The sequence below is a fragment of the Haliotis rufescens genome, unplaced genomic scaffold (genome assembly GCF_023055435.1).
Source record: "Haliotis rufescens isolate VD_foot unplaced genomic scaffold, xgHalRufe1.0.p SCAF_2, whole genome shotgun sequence".
Taxonomy (NCBI): domain Eukaryota; kingdom Metazoa; phylum Mollusca; class Gastropoda; order Lepetellida; family Haliotidae; genus Haliotis; species Haliotis rufescens.
In genome coordinates, this window is record NW_025963890.1 from 48051668 (window position 1) to 48072264 (window position 20597).

Below are 20597 nucleotides of genomic sequence, written 5' to 3' on the forward strand. Positions count from 1 at the left end.
TGAATAGTTTGAGTGTCATATTCCTATTCCGTTAAAAACCTTATATCAACTTCACTATCAGAAGATGCGGTTGTTGTATGACGCCATGGTTATAAGCTCTGTCGGGCGGATAAAAGTACCTTAACGATTTGTGATCATGATAAATAACTATTGACATTAATCGAAGTGTTTAGTAATGGATGATGTTTAAAGTTGACGTCATACATGACAGAAAGGCTAGGTTTCTATGGGTGAGTGAGTATGGTTTTACGCCGCTTTTAGCAATATTCCAGCAATATCACGGCGGGACACAAAAAATGGACTTCACACAATGTACCCATGTCGGGAATCGAACCCGGGTCTTCGGCGTGATGAGCGAAAGCTTGAACCACTAGGCTACCCGACCGCCCCAGGTTTCTATGGACTTAAATGCCTCAAGCGAACGCCTTTGCTACCTCCCTATCTTGTGTTCACCAAAGAGGACGCCATATGCCAGGTATACGTGATTAAGACAGTGTCAGACAAGGCATTCATTTCAACCAGCCAGCGTGTTTGGTCAGGTAATAACGTCATTTCTTTCACGGTAGGTCAACGTATTCATTCACATAGAACAATGAGTGGTCATCTTTTCAGGAAATGAGTACTTGTAGGTTACAAAAAGCCAATATTCTAAATTTAAGATGTAGTTGGTCGATCAAGAAAGGGGAACAGTACACAACGTTATAGTTATCGGGCGGGGCGGAAGCCTAGTGGTTAAAGCGTTCGCTCGTCACGCTGAAGGCCCGGGTTAGAAGAGATGCTGGTCTCAGACGTGTACCAAAACCCACGAGGACGGGTATGGTGCTGACAAACCTGGAAACAATCGGGGCGAACCGGGATTCGAACCCACGATCATATGTTTCTGGCGTGCCAAAGGGACGCAACTCTGCACAGCGGATTTCGACGCACCTGTGCCCACCTCTCACTCAGTGAAATATATTTACTAGCATCTTCATTAAGACGATTGTACAGAGGGAAAGGTGAGAGAGTGAGTGTATCAGTTTGGGGCAGGTTAACGAAGTATAAGCAGATTAACGTTTACCATGTTGGAGAACCTCACGTGCACGTTGATGGCACCGTTGAACATAATCGGGGCGAATCTGATTTGAACAACTGAGCCTCTCTTTGGTTTAGACGTGAAGCAAAGCACAGACTATGACCCCAGTCGGTCAATAGTGCTGTATCGATGTATCGCTGATATGGGGCAGGCAGTACTGCCTAGAGTCGTCAGTGGACCACGGTGCACGAGAACCTCATATCACTATGATACAACCATTATGTGTCAGCATCTGTGGCTGGAAGCGCTAGGCAAATATTTGTTTGTTTATAGTCAGATGTGTAGTTAGTTACTTTTCATACTTGTCACGACTGGTCGATGCAAACAGCATTTCGTTATGAGTATGTATGGTTCAATGTTGGACGGCTATGGGCAAACATTAATGTAACAGAAAGGACGTTGATGTAGATTCGACTCATGGGTTTACAGTCCACTTTCTGTCGAACCTTCAAGGTGAGGTGAAATTGGGTTTAACGTCGCGTCCAAGATTATTGCACTTATATAGCGACATACATGCACGTGTGTGTGTGGTTGCTTGTACGTAGAGGGGAATGTCCGAGTAACTCTCCATTCCTTAAAAATAATGGAGCAGAGGCCCCGCAGGGGCCGAGGCCCATTATTTTTAAGGAATGGAGAGTTACGAGGATATTCCCCTACTTAAAACCCATCCCTACTTTTACACTTTGACAAAATATTCTGTAGTTGAATATATTTGAAAAATTCAAATGCTGCTTCAAGATAATGTACAGTTGACAAGCAACTCTCCATTCCTGAAAAATAATGGAGCGTTCAAACAATAGAATGACGTCACAGATGTGTTTTGATAGACCGGACTGATGCCGATTTATAGTGCTAACCCACTGAGATACCATGCCGCAGTTTAACATGAATACCCCACTCAGACACAGTATACTGACTCCGAGCCGACCAGTCCTTGCTTTAACCCCTTAATGCCGAGCGCCAGACAGGGTACGACAAGTACTATCTTTATACGTCTTTTGGTATGAGGCGGCCGGGGATCGAACCCCTGACCTTCCGCTCTCCGGGCGGACGCTCTACCACTAGACCACGGAGGCGGTCCGAACCTTCAAGAATAAAAACTTGCAAAGAGGTCTCGTTTCTGAAATATTCTATCGTCATTATCGCGATTAAGACCCTTTGTCTGTCAGCATCACCCCGTGGTTTTCACTACCTGCGTCACTTCCGGTTATAACGTAGACATAACTGAAATACTGTTTATAGCTACGATAAACCAAGCAGTCGGCGGTTGTCGGGATGCAATCTATACACACATCGGATATATAGATGTCTCGGTTTTCGCGAATGATATGACACACGGAGCTCCGAAGATGACTTCCGGTCTTGGTTTTGATTGGACGACTGCGGATATTCGACCACGTGTGGTGGTCCTCGTAGGAAACCGGCTTAGACTTATTAGAATAGGTCACCAGTAGCCCATGCTTGTCGCACGGTGACATTACAGGTACGGTTGACAGATGTGTGAAGACACCACACCTCTGTAGGTTCTCGGATCACTCCTCAGAACGAAGTGATGCCTCCACATCCACGCCTATGCGATCTTGCAATACGATCCAACATTAACTGTAGAGCAAAGATACCGCTGTGACCATGACACCATGTAGATTTTTCACATCTGATTTGGGGACATGAGATGCTCTGTGTAACTGAATCGTTTTGTTAGTTTTTGACTCCCAAGCCGTGAACTCAGTTCTTCGAGTGTCCTGACTCAGATGTCCATCGATTAACTCTTTCGGTGCAATTACTCAAGTAGGAGCCTATATCTTAGCCAGGTGAAGAACGTTCAAACAAACTGGAATCGACAAATGCATACAAACTCCTTAGAAGTTCCAACGTAGCATATGAACATCATACAGTTATTGCTTATTGATCTTTATGGATTAATATACAAGTCTAACATGTCTACAATGTGTGTTGGTGTGTATTCTACTCTCGGTCCTGACAAAGTCAAATATCCGCTCTTCGCTCTTTTCTCTGCTGCCACGGAACGAGTTTTACAGCGCTTTTGGCAATATTCCAATACACGTGGGGATCGAACACGTGTCTCCGTACGACGAGTCAGTCCCTTAGCTACTAACGTTCCTTGACGCTTTGTTATCACAGACCCACTTGTTATGTGGCAGTAGCGATTGTGGTAAGGTTATGTGTAGTGATTGTCGGTGGAAGCAAATGATTGAAACGCTCGTAAAATATCGAGTGATGTAGTGGCGGATTAAAACAGGAAGTGTGTTTTAGAGTAACCTCCCTTGGTTGTTGAAACATACTGATCGTTCGTGATGTGATAGTTTCTAGAGTGCCGGCTGTACATATAAAAGAGCCAGACGTTGAAAATTCGAAGCCTTTGAGTCTTATCTCTTGCCAAGTGCGGATTGGAACTCTTCCGGGTTCTAAAACGGAGCACGCCCTCTGAAAAGACAGTCGACAATGACAAATTCTGGACATTTGTGTGTGCACCTATTGTGTTATGATTGTAAATTTAAAACTGTGTGTTTCAATTTGTTGATTATTAGTTTCTGCTCTCTCATACATGTGTGATAACTGCAATGATTTACCCTTTTCGGATGAACTCCTGTCAGGTGAGATCACTGAAAAAGAGGTCACTGACGCTATCAATAACCTGAGTCCGCAGTTGAAGATGGGATACCATCTGAATTCTTTAAACTACCATCGGATCTCTTTGCACCATACTTGAAGTTATTGTTCAATAAGATTTTAGAAATGGGTGTGTTTCCAGAATCTTGGAATATAAGTATGATTATTTCATTATATAAATCTGGGTCAGTTTGTGAACCAAGTAATTATAGAGGCATTTCACTACTAAATGTTATGGGAAAAATCTTCACGTTTGAGAATATGGATGGAAGTAAATGATTTACTGTCCGAGTCTTAAGCAGGGTTCCGACCAAATTTCTCTACTGTTGATAACTTGTTTGTTTTACAAGCTCTTTGTTATAAATACTTGTGCAATACAGACGTCGCTTTTATGGTGTATATGATTTTAAGAGCTTTTGACAATGTTAATAGGAATAATTGATGTATTTACTTATTACTAAAGGATGTCATGGTAAAATGTCTGTACTTTTAAAAAACATGTGTGCATCAGTCAGCGCATGTATATATAATACGGACTGTTTTACAACATCCTCCGGTGGTACGACAAGGTTGTGTTTTAAGTTCGTTGTTTATATTCTTCATAAATGAACTTGCTATAGAGCTGCAAAATAGTTGCCAACATGGGATTTTTGTAACATAATAGAAATAATGGACATTATGCTCCTTCTCTTTGCTGATGATGTTGTCATTTTTCCTATTCTGTAAATGGCTTACAAAAACAGTTAAATGTGTTTCAGAGTTACTGTTCAAAATAGAGTCTTGACGTAAATCTGAATAAAACCAATGCTGTAGTTTTTAGAAAAGGTGGTATTGTTGCAAAACATGAAAAGTGTTTTCTTGATTCGTCTGCCTTGAGTGTAGTCACTTACTATAAATATTTATGTCTTATGTTCTCCTCTAGATTGTCATGGTCTATAGCATATAAGCAATTAGCTGTTCAGACGTCGAAAGCCATAATGCCTCTTTTTAATTTATTCAGGAAAAATAGTTGTGTGTCTTTTTTCACAGCATGTACCATTTTTTAAGGCAAAATTATGCATATACTTTTGTATGGTTCTGAAATATGGGATGCTAAGTATAACGCTGCAGTTAAAAAAGTTCCCACTTCATATTTCAAATGATTTCTGTGTTCCTTTATAAAACAGGCCGTAGTAATATGTTTGTAGCCAGCTAATTAAGGGTAATTAAGTAATGGATTAAATTACTTAGAATGATGCCTGATAGATACCCATTTCATATGTTTATTGGTACTTGATGATAATAGTAAAAATAATTGGGTTTCAGATGTGAGAAATCTATTATTTGTTAGTGGCTTTTCATATATATGGATTTCCCAAGATGTGGGAGATCCACAGTTATTTCTTCATTCACGTAAGCAAAGACTAAAGGATATATTTTGTCAACAGTGGCACCAAAGTATTTCTGAATCATTTTATCTTAGTAATTACAGCAAAGTAAAATCATTGTTACAAACTGAAAGATATTTAACTTGTTTAATTGATAAAAGTTTAATCAGAGCTTATTGTAAACTTAGAATTTCATTGCACAATTTTAATGTAATTGTTTGTCCAAAGACGCTGATATTGTGAACTTTATTCATACAAACTGTTCATCCGGAGAAGCAGAGGATGAATACCATGTCTTACTTATATGTGAAACGTATTCCCATTTAAGGTATAAATTTCTCCCCATGTTGCAAAGTATTTTAAAGACCGTCAGTTAATGATAAATCTGCTAAACTCCGAAAATCCTGATATGAGCCATGCTGTTTCTGTATTCTTAAAACGTGTCTTTATAAGAAGGAATGTGTAACTTGATTTAAAATCTCATCATGTACATCACGTGACAAATTAATATCCAATCTGCATTGTATTATGGGCCTTGATGCCTAAATTACTGAATAAACTGTTTGTCTGATTATTAGTTGATCTTGTGTGTTCGTTTACTGATTTCACAAGTTAGTTCTGTGCGAACCTACTTCTGGTTAACCCGTCAGTTATGAAATCACCTCGTAATTCGCAAATTAACGTCTTGGTCTCATCCCTGAGGAAACCTACTTAACATTGTCTTTATGTATTTATGGAATGCGATGAGGGACATGTTTAAGAAGGGTGATTACTGATGTGTTCAGAAAGAATAATCCAAATACAAAACAATAACTAAAGCCACTTCATAATGATGTTTTCATTAGCATACACGCCAAGTCTGATAATCCGCTTTTATGTATCTGTCACAAATATAAAGTGCAATCATGCAATGTTGAAGTCAAAGCAGGCTAACACGTTCCCACTGGGCCTCGTGTGGGAACAGCTTTCTCGAACACAACCGGTTGAACATGATTCATGCTTTGGGTCCCTATGTAAGCTGGGATTCTTCTAAATGCAATCTCATTAAAATCAGATCTTTGTTCTCGCTTTCGCTGAACAAAGATCTGAGGCCATCCCATTACGGGTCACGTCAGAACGACCTTTCATCCGACCAATCAAAGCATCGCTTACCAAATCATGAAAGTGACAGTCGGAATGTGTTTTCTAATCATGCAAACTCGAAAACGTTAACACGGGATATTCCAAACGACAGTTACGGCCCGTACGACTGATTCCGTCAACATTATCGTCTATCTCTCGCATCCGTTGAATAAACATTTGAACGGAGGAGGCGTTGCACAGTATGTGGGAAGCGCTGCTATACAATCTCAACCATACATTAGACATTCCGGAATATTCGTTTGTTCATTTTTCAAAATTTTAAATCGAGAACTGGGTCAACATATTTTTCAAATTAATCTGAAATGGACGTCGCCAGGTTGAAACGTGTGCCGTAAAGCTCGAGAAAGCTGCTTTCTAATTGGCTGATGTCGACTTCTTGTTAGTCATTTCAGTGGCCGGTCAAAGTTCGCGAAAGGTCGTTCCCGTATAGGGATGTCCTCAGATCTTTGTATAGCGGCAGCGAGAACTCAGATATGATTTTAATAAGATTGCTTCTAAATGTTGGTTGATGTTAATAGTCCCATAGTCTCTATTTTGAGCCATAAGTAATACTATTGTTTGTGTTAAACTGTTTGTTTGGCAAGAATGTTTTGTATATTTTGTGATTATAATTGCAAAGTACATGGTGTAAAAGTACCTGTCCAGACGGTGCAATATCTTCTGCACAGATAGCATGTACATGCTCGTGCACGTGTAATCCCACAATTTACTGCACGTCATTTGAATCAGAGGCTAATGTAATGTTTTCTGACGAACCGACACAACTCTCGACTTCCGTGACCGAAGGAATCGAGTTTGAAGACGTCCTAATGAGCGTTTCATGGACGTTGACGTCGTACAGCATGATCGTTTTGGGAGGGGGTCCATAATGGTATAGGATGGTATCACAATGACTGGCCGAACTGTGCTCCATATTGTCCATGGCAGAGTCACAGTTAATACTATCGGGACAACATCATCGCACCACTCGTGGTTGCATTTTTACGTGTTGAGCAACGTTTCATCTTTCAAGATGATAATGCACGTGTTTATCGTGCCAGGAGTGTGACCCAATTCCTACAACAGCAAAACATCCATTCATGCCATGGCAAGCACTCAGTCCTCACCTTTCCTCCGACCGCCTCCGTGGTCTAGTGGTAGCGCGTCCGCGCGGAGAGCGGAAAGTCCGGGGTTCGATCCCCGACCGCGTCATACCAAAAGACGTTTAAAGGTGTTACCCTGTCTGGCGCTCGGCATTAAAGGGCTAAACTAAGGACTGGTCGGCTCGGAGTCAGTATACTGTGTCTGAGTGGGGTATTCATGTTAAACTGCGGCATGGTATCTCAGTGAGCTAGCACTATAAATCGGCATCAGTCCGGACTAGTACAAGCAGCCACACAAACACACACACGTACATGCACGTCGCTATATAAGTGCAATAATCTTGGACGCGACGTTAAACCCCATTTCACCTCACCTTTCCTCCACTGAACACTCATGAGTGGAAATCATGAGTCAAGCTGACATTGGTTGACTCATCAGAAGGATGCCTCGAAGAATTCGTGCATGTCTGCACAACAGAGGTGGTTTAATTCAGTGTTAGCAACGTTGGCTGCCAAATGCAAATTTCGAATTTGACCCCCAACCTCTTTAACGACCTAATGCGCCACCGTCTCACCACAGCAACCATTAGAACCCATTAAATGTTATCGCCTACTCCCCAGCAGATATGATCATATCATTTCCATTTTCCAATACCATATAGATCAGAAGATGTCTTGATGATAATCAAAACTAGGCCCTACGTTTTAGCATAGTATATTATTGTCACAGTAAACTACGGTTATAACGAACTCAAATTGACCGCTGATATAAGTTCGATATAACCGTAGTTCGTTATAAGCACATATACAGCATAAATACAACAAATTGCCTGGACAAAAAATGTTCGTTATAAGCGTGTTCGTTATAAACGTAGTTTACTGTATATATCCAAGGGAAATATAATCCCAGCAATATCTCGCAGATGACTAGTGGTGTCATCTGACCCCCAAATGTGACAGTGTCAATCAATATGAGATCGTTACAAACCCTATTTACATTACTATTGGTTCATATATATTTAAGTTATTATTCGTATTTAAGTGCATAAAGAAAAAGGTTAATAAACACCAATCAGGATGTTATATTATATATTATGAGTTGAAGCGTGCACATTATCAATACCAACATTATCTTGCGCGACACCGTTTCGGTCGGTGTCGGTCGTCAATTAAAGCAACGTCGTGACAGCATTGCCACAATGGCTCTAAACAGAAAATAAAGTGTTCTTGCTTTTTGTTATGATCGACAAAAATGTAACACGCTAATGTTTGTTAAATATTTAGATCGGAGATGGCTATGGATTTGAGAAATCAATAGCTATTTATTAGTGGTGTTTATCTTGCATTTCAAAGTCGGCTGAGTGATGCTAAAAAAGCTGACTTCATTAAAGACACACAGTAGAGTGACACGATCATGTCCTTAGTTTCAATCAGAGGACATCTGAGATGTAAGTACGTTTCATGTCGGTGCAGATTGAATTTCTGTGCAAAGAAATGAACCCAAAAAACAGTTGTGTAAGACATTCGGTTGAAAGGAATCAATTCTTTCAAGGCATTGTTACTTCTACTTACACGGTGAAGCTTTGGGACAAGAAGTCCTCAGGACCGTCGAAAAAATATATTGTCTTGATATACATATATACCGAGTCCGAGTTCGACCAAAGCGCGGTGCTGATACTTTACGGGACATTTATATGTTTCAGGAATAAAGAGAGAACATATAATTTTGTTTGTGTAGCATGGTAAAGTTACCGTATTGTACTATTGGGACCAGTGAGTGAGTATGGTTTTACGCCGCTTTTAGCAATATTCCAGCAATATCACACCGGGGGGGCACCTGAAATGGGCTTCACAAATTGTGCCCATGTCGGGAATGGAACCCGGTTCTTCGGCATGACGAGCGAACGCTTTAACCACCAGGCTACCCGACCGCTCCACTAGTAATCTCATCAAAATCAGATCTTAGTTCTCGCTAAACAAAGATCTGAGTACATCCCATTTCGGGTCACGTCAGACCGACCTTTCGCGAACTTTGACCGACCAATGGAATGCCTAAAATGAAGTCGACAATAGCCAATCAGAAGGTAGCTTAATCGAGCTTTACAGCACGAGTTTCAAACTGGCGACTACGCTTTGAAACATATTTTGACACATACTCGATTAAAAAATTAAAAACTGAACAAAAGAACATTCTGGAATGGCTAATAGATGGTCTAGATTGTATGAATACAGACATAAAGCCCATAACTGTAGTTCGGAATACCCAGTGTGTGTTTTTTCGAGGTTGCACGATCAAAAATCAGATTCCAATTGTCACTTTCCTGATCTGATCAGCGATGCTCTGATTGGTTAGATGAAAGGTCGTTCTGACATGACCCGCAATGGGATATCCTCAGATCTTTGTTTAGCGGTAGCGAGAACTGAGATCTGATTTTAATGAGATTACGCCACTATTGAGACCAGTACAACACATCGATTTATACACGACATGAACCTACCCAAATTAACGAGGGTCTTTATATCCGTCAAAGGCCTAGACGTTTTACCAAAGGTACCAAAGGTGAAATGTAGTGCACTGTTTGTTTGTTTTATAATGAGGACAATCACATGATATACACAACAGAATTTATGTTAGGAAAGTGAATTTTAAACGTTTTACATGGATCGCCAAGTTGATCATTAAAGGATTCTGTCGTTTCCATCGCCTCAAGTGATTGCTGTTGAGATTTGGTAGTATTTATTGTTTGTTTATTTGTTGTTTAACGCCGCATTCAGCAATATTCCAGCTGTATGACGGCGGTCTGTAAATAATCGAGTCTGGACCAGACAATCCAGTGATTAACATCATGAGCATCGATCTACGCAATTGGGATGCCATGACTTGCATCAACTAGGTCAGCAAGCCTGACCACCCGATCCCGTTAGTCGCCTCTTACAACAAGCACAGGCGCCTTTTATGGCAAACATGGGTTGCTGAAGACCTTGTCTGCCCGGGATCTTCACGGGCCAGTTGGTAGTAACGGTAGGCGATTCCCAGCCTCCATTAAACCCACTGCACTCTTTCTCCTGTGTTATGACCAGTACCATGGACCTATTCGCCACCATAGCTTCGTTCTTGAAATGGCGTCACCATCCCAATCCCTCCTGTCTCAACTTCCGCAGAATTTATGTCGCCATTTAGAGTAATTTCTTTGGATGGGTATTGTTATCTTTGGTAGGTGTTCTAGGTTCACACCCTTTACATATTATAACATTGTATTATAAGATGTCTTCCCAAATCCATCAGTAGATTAAACTATCAATCGAGAACAGAACTTTCGTTTTGTAGTTTAGACAAGTCATTGATCATGGCCAGTCGGCTAAGAATGTTTGACCAATACAACAGCGGATGAAGCGCTTGAGGGCAATGGATTGATGATCGGTAGCTTTTAGGTTCTTATTATTGATTCTTAATTATGACGCTGGTGGTGAGGGTTGTTTCCCTTGTAACTGGCAATGGTTGCGAAATCTGATTACGATAATACTTCTCAAGCTATAGGTGTGACTGAAACATAACACTTTCCGGGATGTCTTAAGTCGAATGAGAGAGTGAATAGGATACGCTGGTTTCATCAATATTGCAGTTTAATGTTGGCGGGAGACGCCAATAACAGATTAAACATATTACCCTTATGAGGGGAATCGAAGGCAGGTTTTATATATTTCAACCATTAATCTCCCCGACAACCGTATGTATAAATGCTGATTGAGTGAGCTAGTTTTGAGGCAGTCTTGAATAGGAGCTCATTTGTATCACTTAAGCCCAAAATGATGCAGGTCCACTACCACTATGGTGAAGCCCACGGGTAGGAAATTTGTACTACTAAAAAACGTTCAGAATCGCCAATCCTTTCTATTAACATCGGTGACCACTAGAGGGATCCTTTGGTTTGTAGTGATGACCAACCACACCATTACACTCCCACCACTGCAGAACTGTGAACAAAACAGCAACATTCCACCCAACGTTGAAGGGCATCACTGCTGTCAAGAAACCATAGCCAAACATCAATGGCTTATTTTAAATGTGATTTTGATTTGTGCACAGTAATTCTTTTCTGGTGGTATATTTTATCACCATGTTTATCATGTATGGCAACTTGAAAACAAACAGGAAAGAAGATGCGAAGAGTTTGTCTTGCACCATATTTCCAGGTGAGACATGTTTGTAGATAAGCTCTGTTAAGCTAAAAGTTCTCACATCTTATGGGAGCAGTTTCCCTGCAAGGAGCTTGACTTGCAGATATTGCCATGAGGGCAGAGAATATTCATAACAAACAAGCATTTCATTGAATCAAATTTAATGAATGTTACAGTTTCAAATTTTGCTACAAGCACTGAATTGTTCAGAATATATAACAGTGAATAGGAAAATAAATATACAAAGTTCAGTAACCAGGCATTATCATCTGCAAAATGGAGAACTACAAACAGGCAGCAAAATAGGAGGAGAGCGTGGAAGAAAGAAAGAGTTTGATGGCTAAATTAGTCACAAGTGTAGCAGCTTGTCTCGTGTAGATTGAGACCATTCAAATGTCAATGGTAAAGATACCCAAACAAATCACATACATTAAAATATACAGCTCATTCTCCCAGCACTGACAGAGTAAAATCAACAGGATGGGCTGCTGAAGCAACTAAAACAACAGCTTACAATAGAATTGTCATACGAGTGGGTTACGAAAGTTGGCAGCTCTCCCGCCCTCTCCATACCATCCAACTGCCCAGTATAAACATTGTTTAGATGCAGTATCTACTTCCAGTTTAAAGCAGGTTATGCCATTCCCTTTCTAAAATGTTTTATACACTGTATATAAACCACAGATACATTCCATAGGACAAGTGAAATACACACAAATACAGGTAACAGATAGTGATATAGTCATAACCTCATGTCACACGAGTGTGGGCGTGTCACAGAGAATCTGGACCAGATGGCAAGACTGCAACTCAATGACCACACTCAACTTCCACCAAACATCAATAATGGGATTAGTTGGGAACTTTATTGATAATTGATAACCAGTTACATTTCTTTAACCCATAGACACTATTACATACCTTGCCAAACATGGTTAATATGACATCCCTAATTGTTCCATCTGGTCTCTGTTTGGTGGAAAGATTCATTGTCCTCCAGCTAGCCCTAATAATGTTTGCTTTAATCACTCATCAGAGAATGAAGTATTAACATTTTCGAAAGTTGTTAGAATCAATGACACTTCAGTTTTACATTTTCAGGAGACAAATATCCAAATAGGATTCAACCTGAGAAAAAACTCCATACTAAATGCATTTTGTTGTAGTTTGGTATTTTTGAGTGAGGCTCATGTGTTGAGAACGGAAAAGGAAAGTATCATCCACACAGTAAAAAAAAAACTAGTCGGTGAACTACAGTACCTGAATGAGGCCAGGACACACTATGAGCAAGAGTTGGTATACAAAAATTTTATACAACTTTGGTTGAATGCAACATTGATTTGTCACTGAATTCAGCAATACAAGCAGCCAACTACTGTTGAGTGGAACCGGCTTCACAACGCAGACTGGATACCGTCTCCAACACTGCCTGGTGGGTACACACTGCTTAGTCTTCACACTGAAGATGAGGTACAAAACACACCAGCCGGGGCTGGTACCTTGTGACACGAACTACAGCACAAGCACCCATTTGAAGAAGCACTGGTGACTATCTCAGAGAGCTGTTTGAAGTATCTGGTACTGACTAGCCTTTATTTTGGTACAGGTGCTTACAGTGACCATGTCCCTAATGATGAACAGTGCAAGCAAGGAATCCCTTGCCATTAGACAGGATAGATGAAGATGTGTTCAACTGCTAGACAAGCTGCATACATATCAGGATTACATTAAAAATGATTTTGCTTTGAAGGTTAGCCTCAGAATGATACTAGTTAAAGAGGTTAATTAATCTCTTAAATTAATTTCTTCTTACATTTTATTGAACACATGACTCATGTTACTTAAAAATAATATGAAAATACCCCAAGCAATCCTTGAACAACGGCTGAAGGCAGTTGAATGACAGTATCTTGGCATCAGCACAAGAGTTTCTGTTGTCATTTTCAGCCATAAGAACATCATCAAGAAAGGCTTGTCGAATTTCCTTAACAAGTGCAAGGTGTAACAATAACATATGTAACAGTAAGCACTGGGATCACAAAGAAAGAATTGTGTTACAGCAGGCCAATCTAACCAGTCTAGTCTTTAAGGCTGTAAGCTCTTTACTTGAACATGCAAACCAGGTAAACCTATTTACATGCAGACAATGACACTCAATAGCCGTCCCACACTGGAGCACTCCACGTGAAGTGCCTATGGACATGCTACCACACCTACACCTACTCGTAACAAGCACTGAGATCACAGTTCTTCTCTTCCATATCTTCTGTCAGCAGAAAGTATCCAGTAACACATTTGTGAAATTTGCGTACAGGTTAGTGTCCAACACAAAAACAGTATTAATCTGTCCATAGATACAATTTGCAGGATGAAGGCAAAGGTTGGCATCAGGCCATCGGGCGTTCAGGCCAACACAGGCTGCTGTCTAGATGACACAGCAGCATCAGCATTGAGCACTATAGAAAGCAGGTCATGTGTTGCCCTGGTAAAGCAGCCCAGGTATCTGTGAGTAGCAAGTTTGTTCGTCAGCCTGTCCGTGTAATAGTTCAATAGATTGGCGACTGGGAGGAAATAGTCAGTTTGTGTGTCACAGACGTGTGGGTGTGTGTATGTATCATCATATTGCTTCAGTACTCTTCATCTTCAGGGTCAACCAAGCCATCGTCCTGACCCTCCTCTGGGGGTGCAAAGCCGTCCTACAAGATACATCAAGTCATCAATTGAATTGTGTTACACAAGAATACATTATAGAACTTATATGTATAGGACTACAGGAAAAAGTGATGCATATATAGCAGCATACAAACATAAATGCAACAAAGGAATATGACATCTACACATTGATATATACAGAGATTATTATATGAGCATGTGTGTCATACTGATTTCAGGAAACAAGTGTCAGAATTCTTGTATTTCCTGAGCAAGATCGAGGGTGATACATGTTATTTTTTTATAACCCATTACTTCTTAATCTTTTCAAGCTCCCCTAGAGATAATTGCACTGATGAAGACCACATTCAAAGTAAACCACAATTGTCGAAAGACGTCAACAATCTTCAGCAATGTTCAGCTATGAATTCGTCTCTAGTGTAACGTCAATTCGACGTTACGTCACAATAAGATTCGAATGAGGTCAACAATGCCATGCAGATGACTGAAACTATAAACTGGTGCGCGTGAAGTGATATTTGCACTAGAGCACACAAGATTTTTAGGAACTCGGCTGTTTCCAACCCTATGGGTAATAAAGGAGTATATGATTGAGACAAGTGATACATAGGTAGAATAAGACTAGGTGTTTTTATTCAGTGGTTTACGGATTCCTTACTACCAGATGCCTTAGGGAGGTCAAAATTAATATAAATATGTGTACATATGATGTTTTATTCTAAATGTTTGGATATATTGTTCATATTGTGAGTTGTTGTAAAGTGAGAAAAGAAAACAACGAATTATCTATACGAATCAACAGATCAACAAAATTCCTTCTATAGGGTAGGAATATGTCAATAATATTACATCTTGCTATATCACAGCAGTCTGTGAATAATCAATTAGCATCAGCCACTGAGAGGTTACACAGAAAGAAAGTTTCCTGGCCATTTGAAACATTTTATAAATTTATCAACACATCATACCATGTTATACTTTCTCCTCTTCAAAATTTAATGTTGTTTTCTTCCAATAGAATCTGCTTCTTACACGTAATAAAAAGTCATTTCAATGTGTCATTGGACATGTTAGATGAACTGATAATTTACAGCAATGTCTGTAAACAAGGACAATTGGTTTGGGCTACCTGAAGTGTATAGCATAAATATATGTTAGGCGAGTTGAACTACCTGGTTTATTCCTTGAACGATGCATGTGTGTATGCATGTGTGTATGTATGTATGTATGTATGTATGTATGTATGTATGTATGTATGTATGCCTGTATGTATGTATGTATGTATGTATGTATGCATGTGTGTATGCATGCCTGTATGTTTGTATGCATGCCTGTATGTATGCATGTCTGTATGTTTGTATGCATGCCTGTATGCATGTGTGTATGCATGCATGTATGCATGCGTGTATGCATGTGTATGTATGTATGCATGTGTGCATGTGTATGCATGCCTGTATGTATGTATGCATGTGTATGCAAGCCTGTATGTATGTATGTATGTATGTATGTATGTATGTATGTATGTATGTATGTATGTATGTATGCATGTGTGTATGCAAGCCTGTATGTATGTATGCATGTGTGTATGCAAGCCTGTATGTATGTATGCATGTGTGTATGCAAGCCTGTATGTATGTATGCATGTGTGTATGCAAGCCTGTATGTATGTATGCATGCCTGTATGAATGTATGCATGTGTGTATGCATGATGTACAAAACTAAAGACAAAGTTTTAGATAGTTAGTTACTTAATAATATATGTTTGTTTGATATTATTATTTATTATTTATGACACTAATGTTTACATACATTATTCATCCAGGGTTTCTTGCATGGACATGACACTAGCAGTCCTTGTAATCAGATGATGACCAATGTTGTACATAGTCTTTAAAGTTCATAAACATTCTCAAACAAATTGTTTCATGATAAACTTTTCCCCACTAACTTCCTTAGAGCAACATAAACACAACATAACAATAAGCAATATATGCAAGAATTTCAATTTTATAATGATTTTTCAGTTGGAAACAATTCATTTTGTACAAATATTGTGATGTCTACGCAATCCTGTTGGGAAACATTCACTTTCTCATGCAGTGCCCAAACATCAGGATTCTATATCAAGAATGAAAACTGTAGGTCATGGCATTACTTGGATGTAATTCTTTAAGCATGGTTCATACAGAAATTCAGTAACCTTTTTATGGCTTTCTAAAAACCAAAATATGTATTTTCAAGGGTAAACGTTGCTAAAATTGCAGCTTTTTTAAAGAAATGTTTCTGTCGTGATAAGAACGGAACGCTATATGCTATACATCCGAGTTTCCTAACTGCTTGTACCATGGTGTTCTATCTAAATGTTAAAGCTGAAACCTTTGATATGGAAATATTAATCGGGCAACTTTCATTGTAAATTCTTGAAACGAAACCTTACATACAAAATTCAAGGAATTCGTGGCTCATGAACAATTTTTTAAAACCATTTCAAGGTATTGTCACAGTTAAGGCCTTTTCAAGATGAAGTATCTTAATTAAGGACCTATTTGAGTCTGTATGAACCTTGTTAAGAATAACTGTGACTGGCTGCAGTGCAACAGAGCAGCCTGTCAAGCTGGCTCTAGGAGCTGTCTACGGTCAAGCCTTATCAAAAGTTTAACACATTAGCGAGGATCAACTCACCGCTTCCTACACCAGCAACTTCTCACTTCCGACAGGTGTATGGTGTTAGTAAACAGAAACGGCTATTAATATGGGTGGCAACAAAGTATGTTTATGTATTTATGCAGGAGTAGTATCATACTTGTTGTTTTGGTAGAGACTAATGTTTCAAGGAATAACGACAGCTGACCACCTGGAATATTTTACTGGTACAAACTTTGACTAGGGTGTCCCGTGTTGTTGAATCTTTGACTAGACATACAGTAACAATTATTACTTCTTGCTCCTCTAAGCTGGTTTCTTTTCGCACATTCTATTTGTTTTCCCCCTTTCTTTTTGTCAAAAATAGAAATAATATATTCATTTTTGGTTAGTGTTATTTTTACTGAAGTTGGTCTATCCGTAAACCAAAAAATAAAACATCCGTCTCCTAATACAGCAATAGTTCACTTCTACATGGTGTAATAAAGGGTCATGTAGAGCTTCTAGTGAGTGAATATTCACACCGCAGTCAGCAATATTCCAGCTATCTTCAACGGTCTGTAAATAATAGGGTCTTGACAAGGCACCTAAGCTGATGGGGTAAAATGACACACAATCAACCAGATGACAACCAGATCCTCACTACACTTGGCCCTTACAACAAGTATGGGGTGATGGGGACTTATTCTGGGCTGGAATCCGTACTGTGTTATCGCTTCAGTATGAGAGTACAGTGTAGTACAGAAATAAATGACTACAAAGTGCACCGGTATATATAGGAATATATGACGTCTTCAAAGTGTCTACAGGATTATATGACTTCTACAAAGTGTCTATAGGAATATATGCGTAATCATGGTACCAGGTAATACAGGAATATATGACATCTGTGCAGAGTAGTGTATAGATATATGTGATAAGGGATGATATCAGTTGAATACAGGTGTATACTGATGATTTCAGGAACATAGGTCTCCAAGTAAACATGAAGCATAAATGAATATGAGATTGAGCAACTTTCAATGATCATGAAGGTATGAGAACTTAACAGAACAGTTATAGAGGAACAGTTATATCATACACATGATTCATGATTTAACCATATGGAAATTGTAAACATTAACAAGAACCTAATAAGAGTTATAAAACAATGGATCAGGCATTACTACTTACCCACTTGCCTACTGCAATGCCTTAATAGACAATAGGTAGCCTTTGGGCAAGAACATAATTCAAACTTTGAGACATATATTATTTAACATTTATCATCTGCTGAAAAATTACTTATTACTTGTTATATGACAAGAGAAATTGTCAACTCCCCCTGATTTCTCACCTCTGTTGCATACAAGATCTCAGAAATTGACTTAATAACTGGATCATCATCAATATGGTCTTGGCAGATGATCTCAATGTCGCGCAGCTTGGCGAAATAGAAATCCCTCTCCTTCTCCAGACCTTCCACGGTGAGTCGGAGTTCCGAAATCTGAAATCAAATGTATATCATCAAGCATACATGGTGACTCGGACAAGCTGGAAGTGAGTGAGTGATTGAACAATATTCCAGCATCGTGTGGAAGGAAAGCCCAAAGTGTCACTGATGATAGATTAGATGTTCACCACTTTGGTGAAAGCTACTGCCACAGGTATGGTGCCGACAAACCAAGGATCATAATCCAGGCAAATGCTGGATTTGTACCAAAGACCATTACATCCTGGCAGCCAAGGGACACAACTCTATACAGTGAGTTGAAGCTCCTTTGGAGACTGTTCAGTACAGTAGACTGTCTAAATCATCACAATACAAGACAGGCCAAATATGCAGGTTAAGACAGTGCTGGACTACTCCAAGTTTGTCAATTTAACCATGGCAATTAAGCAGGCAGGCAGTCAGACAGACAGACAGACACAGAGAGAGATGACATACATTTGCCTCCAAATCAGCAATCTTGTTATCTTTGTTGTCTTTGCTGCTAGCATGATTGTTCGCAGAGGGCCTGGCTGCAGGTGGAGCCACCCTTTTTGTTGTTTCCGTCACTACAAGGCAAGTGGAAGAAGTCAGTGTACTTATATCAGCCATTTAGTCAGTGTTCGCCATGCTACACACAACTACCACAATGCCACAACTTGAACATTTCAATAGTCACAGCTCTAAGATTGATTGTCAACAGGGCCCTGAACTGAGATCAAGATCCAGAGATCCACATTACTTCCCTTTTATTAGAATCTGGCCATGCTCACATGAAGGTTTCAATTTGTACATTATGTAGGCCATTGTGCAGCCATTTCAATTTTTTTTTAAGAGTAGTCTCATCCTTATTCTTGTCTGGGACATGAACATGTTCTGGGAAAATGATATCGATAAGTTCGGTACTTTTAAAATATAAGTGATTTAGTTCAGGGATGGATGGACAGAGAATAAATATATATACGATGACAAAAGATCCAAGTTAAGAACATGTCAAGTAGAACTAAGTAAAAATCTTTGTCACTTTACTAATTAATGCGAGTAAGGGACTCTTACATTTTGCACATGATTTAAAGTAATTGTGAAGTCTTCGCTACTCACTTGGCTTGGCTGTCTTGACTGTTGGGGACTGTTTGGTAACCCGGGGTTTGTTAAAGGCACTGCCCTTTGGCCCACTTCCAAGAGATTCACCGCCTCTAGCATGGACGGGATCGTAATCACGCATGTCAAAATTTGCATCAAAAAACTTTTTGAACCATTGAACAAATTCAAAGTTATCCTGGAATTTTCCTTTCACCAATCGATCTACAGGAACAATCTGAGAAAAAAACACAAAGAGGTCATAAAGGAATAGGCCAACAAAAACAAGGTATTCAGTTGCACCATAACTGACATGGTAAATACAGTATGAAAAGTAGAAGGCTAGTTCAACAAAACTACAGATTCAATCTAAATAATAGCAATATTTTAAACTCATCTTTTCATAATCATTATAACAATAAGCCATGTTACAAGAGGCATTAAATACATTACAGTGTGAAAAGACTGAATTGTTCTAAACAAAGCAGCATATCATTCCTTTGATTTCATGTGATATATTATGTATTACATGCCATCAGGACCAACTTAAAGATCCTATGTTATAACAGCTATCGCAGACATGCCTGAAACAATGCACAACCAATGAATGATATATAACACATGTATAATGTACAGTCTGCAATGAAGATGATGAGAGTTATTGTAATATACAGGAAGCAAAGAGCACAGACGAAATGACAAAAAACACATGAGTGAACACGACCTCCAATGATGAGTGGAACACAAAGCAAAGCTAGCAAATAAGTGTAATTTTGAAACCACATAAAGTACGCCAAATGCAGAGAAACATGGACGGAGATTGTAAATATTACTGTTAAATAACTTCATTAGATAATGCAGCCCACACTATTATCTTTAACGATGCCATATTTCAGCAGTTTAGTTACTATCATATCAGGCCAAGATGGCCAAACTGTAACAACCTCAGATACGTTCAGGGGATTTTACTCCTCTTCATTCACTTTCAATAATCATGAAAAGTTGACAGCTGAAAATCCTTTGAAATCAGATCTACAATTTCATACAATTTCCCAGAAAACAAAACCTTTAACTGTAATTCTTACTTTTGGAATATGATGATGACAACACAGTGTGGACTGTGAAACATAAACAAACTATCTATCACTATTGGTTTCCAATCAAGTGGTCCAGTTACCCTAACTCACATCTGCGGGGTCAATGATGAGACAAGACGGGGTTCTGAGGCTCACCTTGCAGTCACAGTCATCTCATTA

The 20597-nt window shown here is 39.3% G+C and overlaps 1 protein-coding gene across 3 annotated transcripts in view; it reads right to left on the reverse strand.

Annotated features, from left to right (window-relative positions):
• Positions 1–11621: 11621 nt before the first annotated feature.
• Positions 11622–20597, reverse strand: part of LOC124146246 (microtubule-associated protein RP/EB family member 1-like) — a 28557-nt gene continuing 19581 nt past the window's right edge. For 2 of the 3 annotated variants that reach the window (XM_046516442.2, XM_046516441.2), the window contains exons 5-8: positions 19363–19579; positions 18721–18830; positions 18130–18279; positions 11622–14173 (exon numbers count right to left, since the gene is read on the reverse strand). In XM_046516442.2, the coding sequence (XP_046372398.1) occupies positions 14105–14173; positions 18130–18279; positions 18721–18830; positions 19363–19579 (546 nt within the window). In that variant the 3' untranslated portion in view covers positions 11622–14104. Of the gene's footprint in view, positions 14174–16832; positions 16858–18129; positions 18280–18720; positions 18831–19362; positions 19580–20597 lie in introns of all 3 variants that reach the window. The other variant, XM_046516443.2, reaches the window with a different exon arrangement.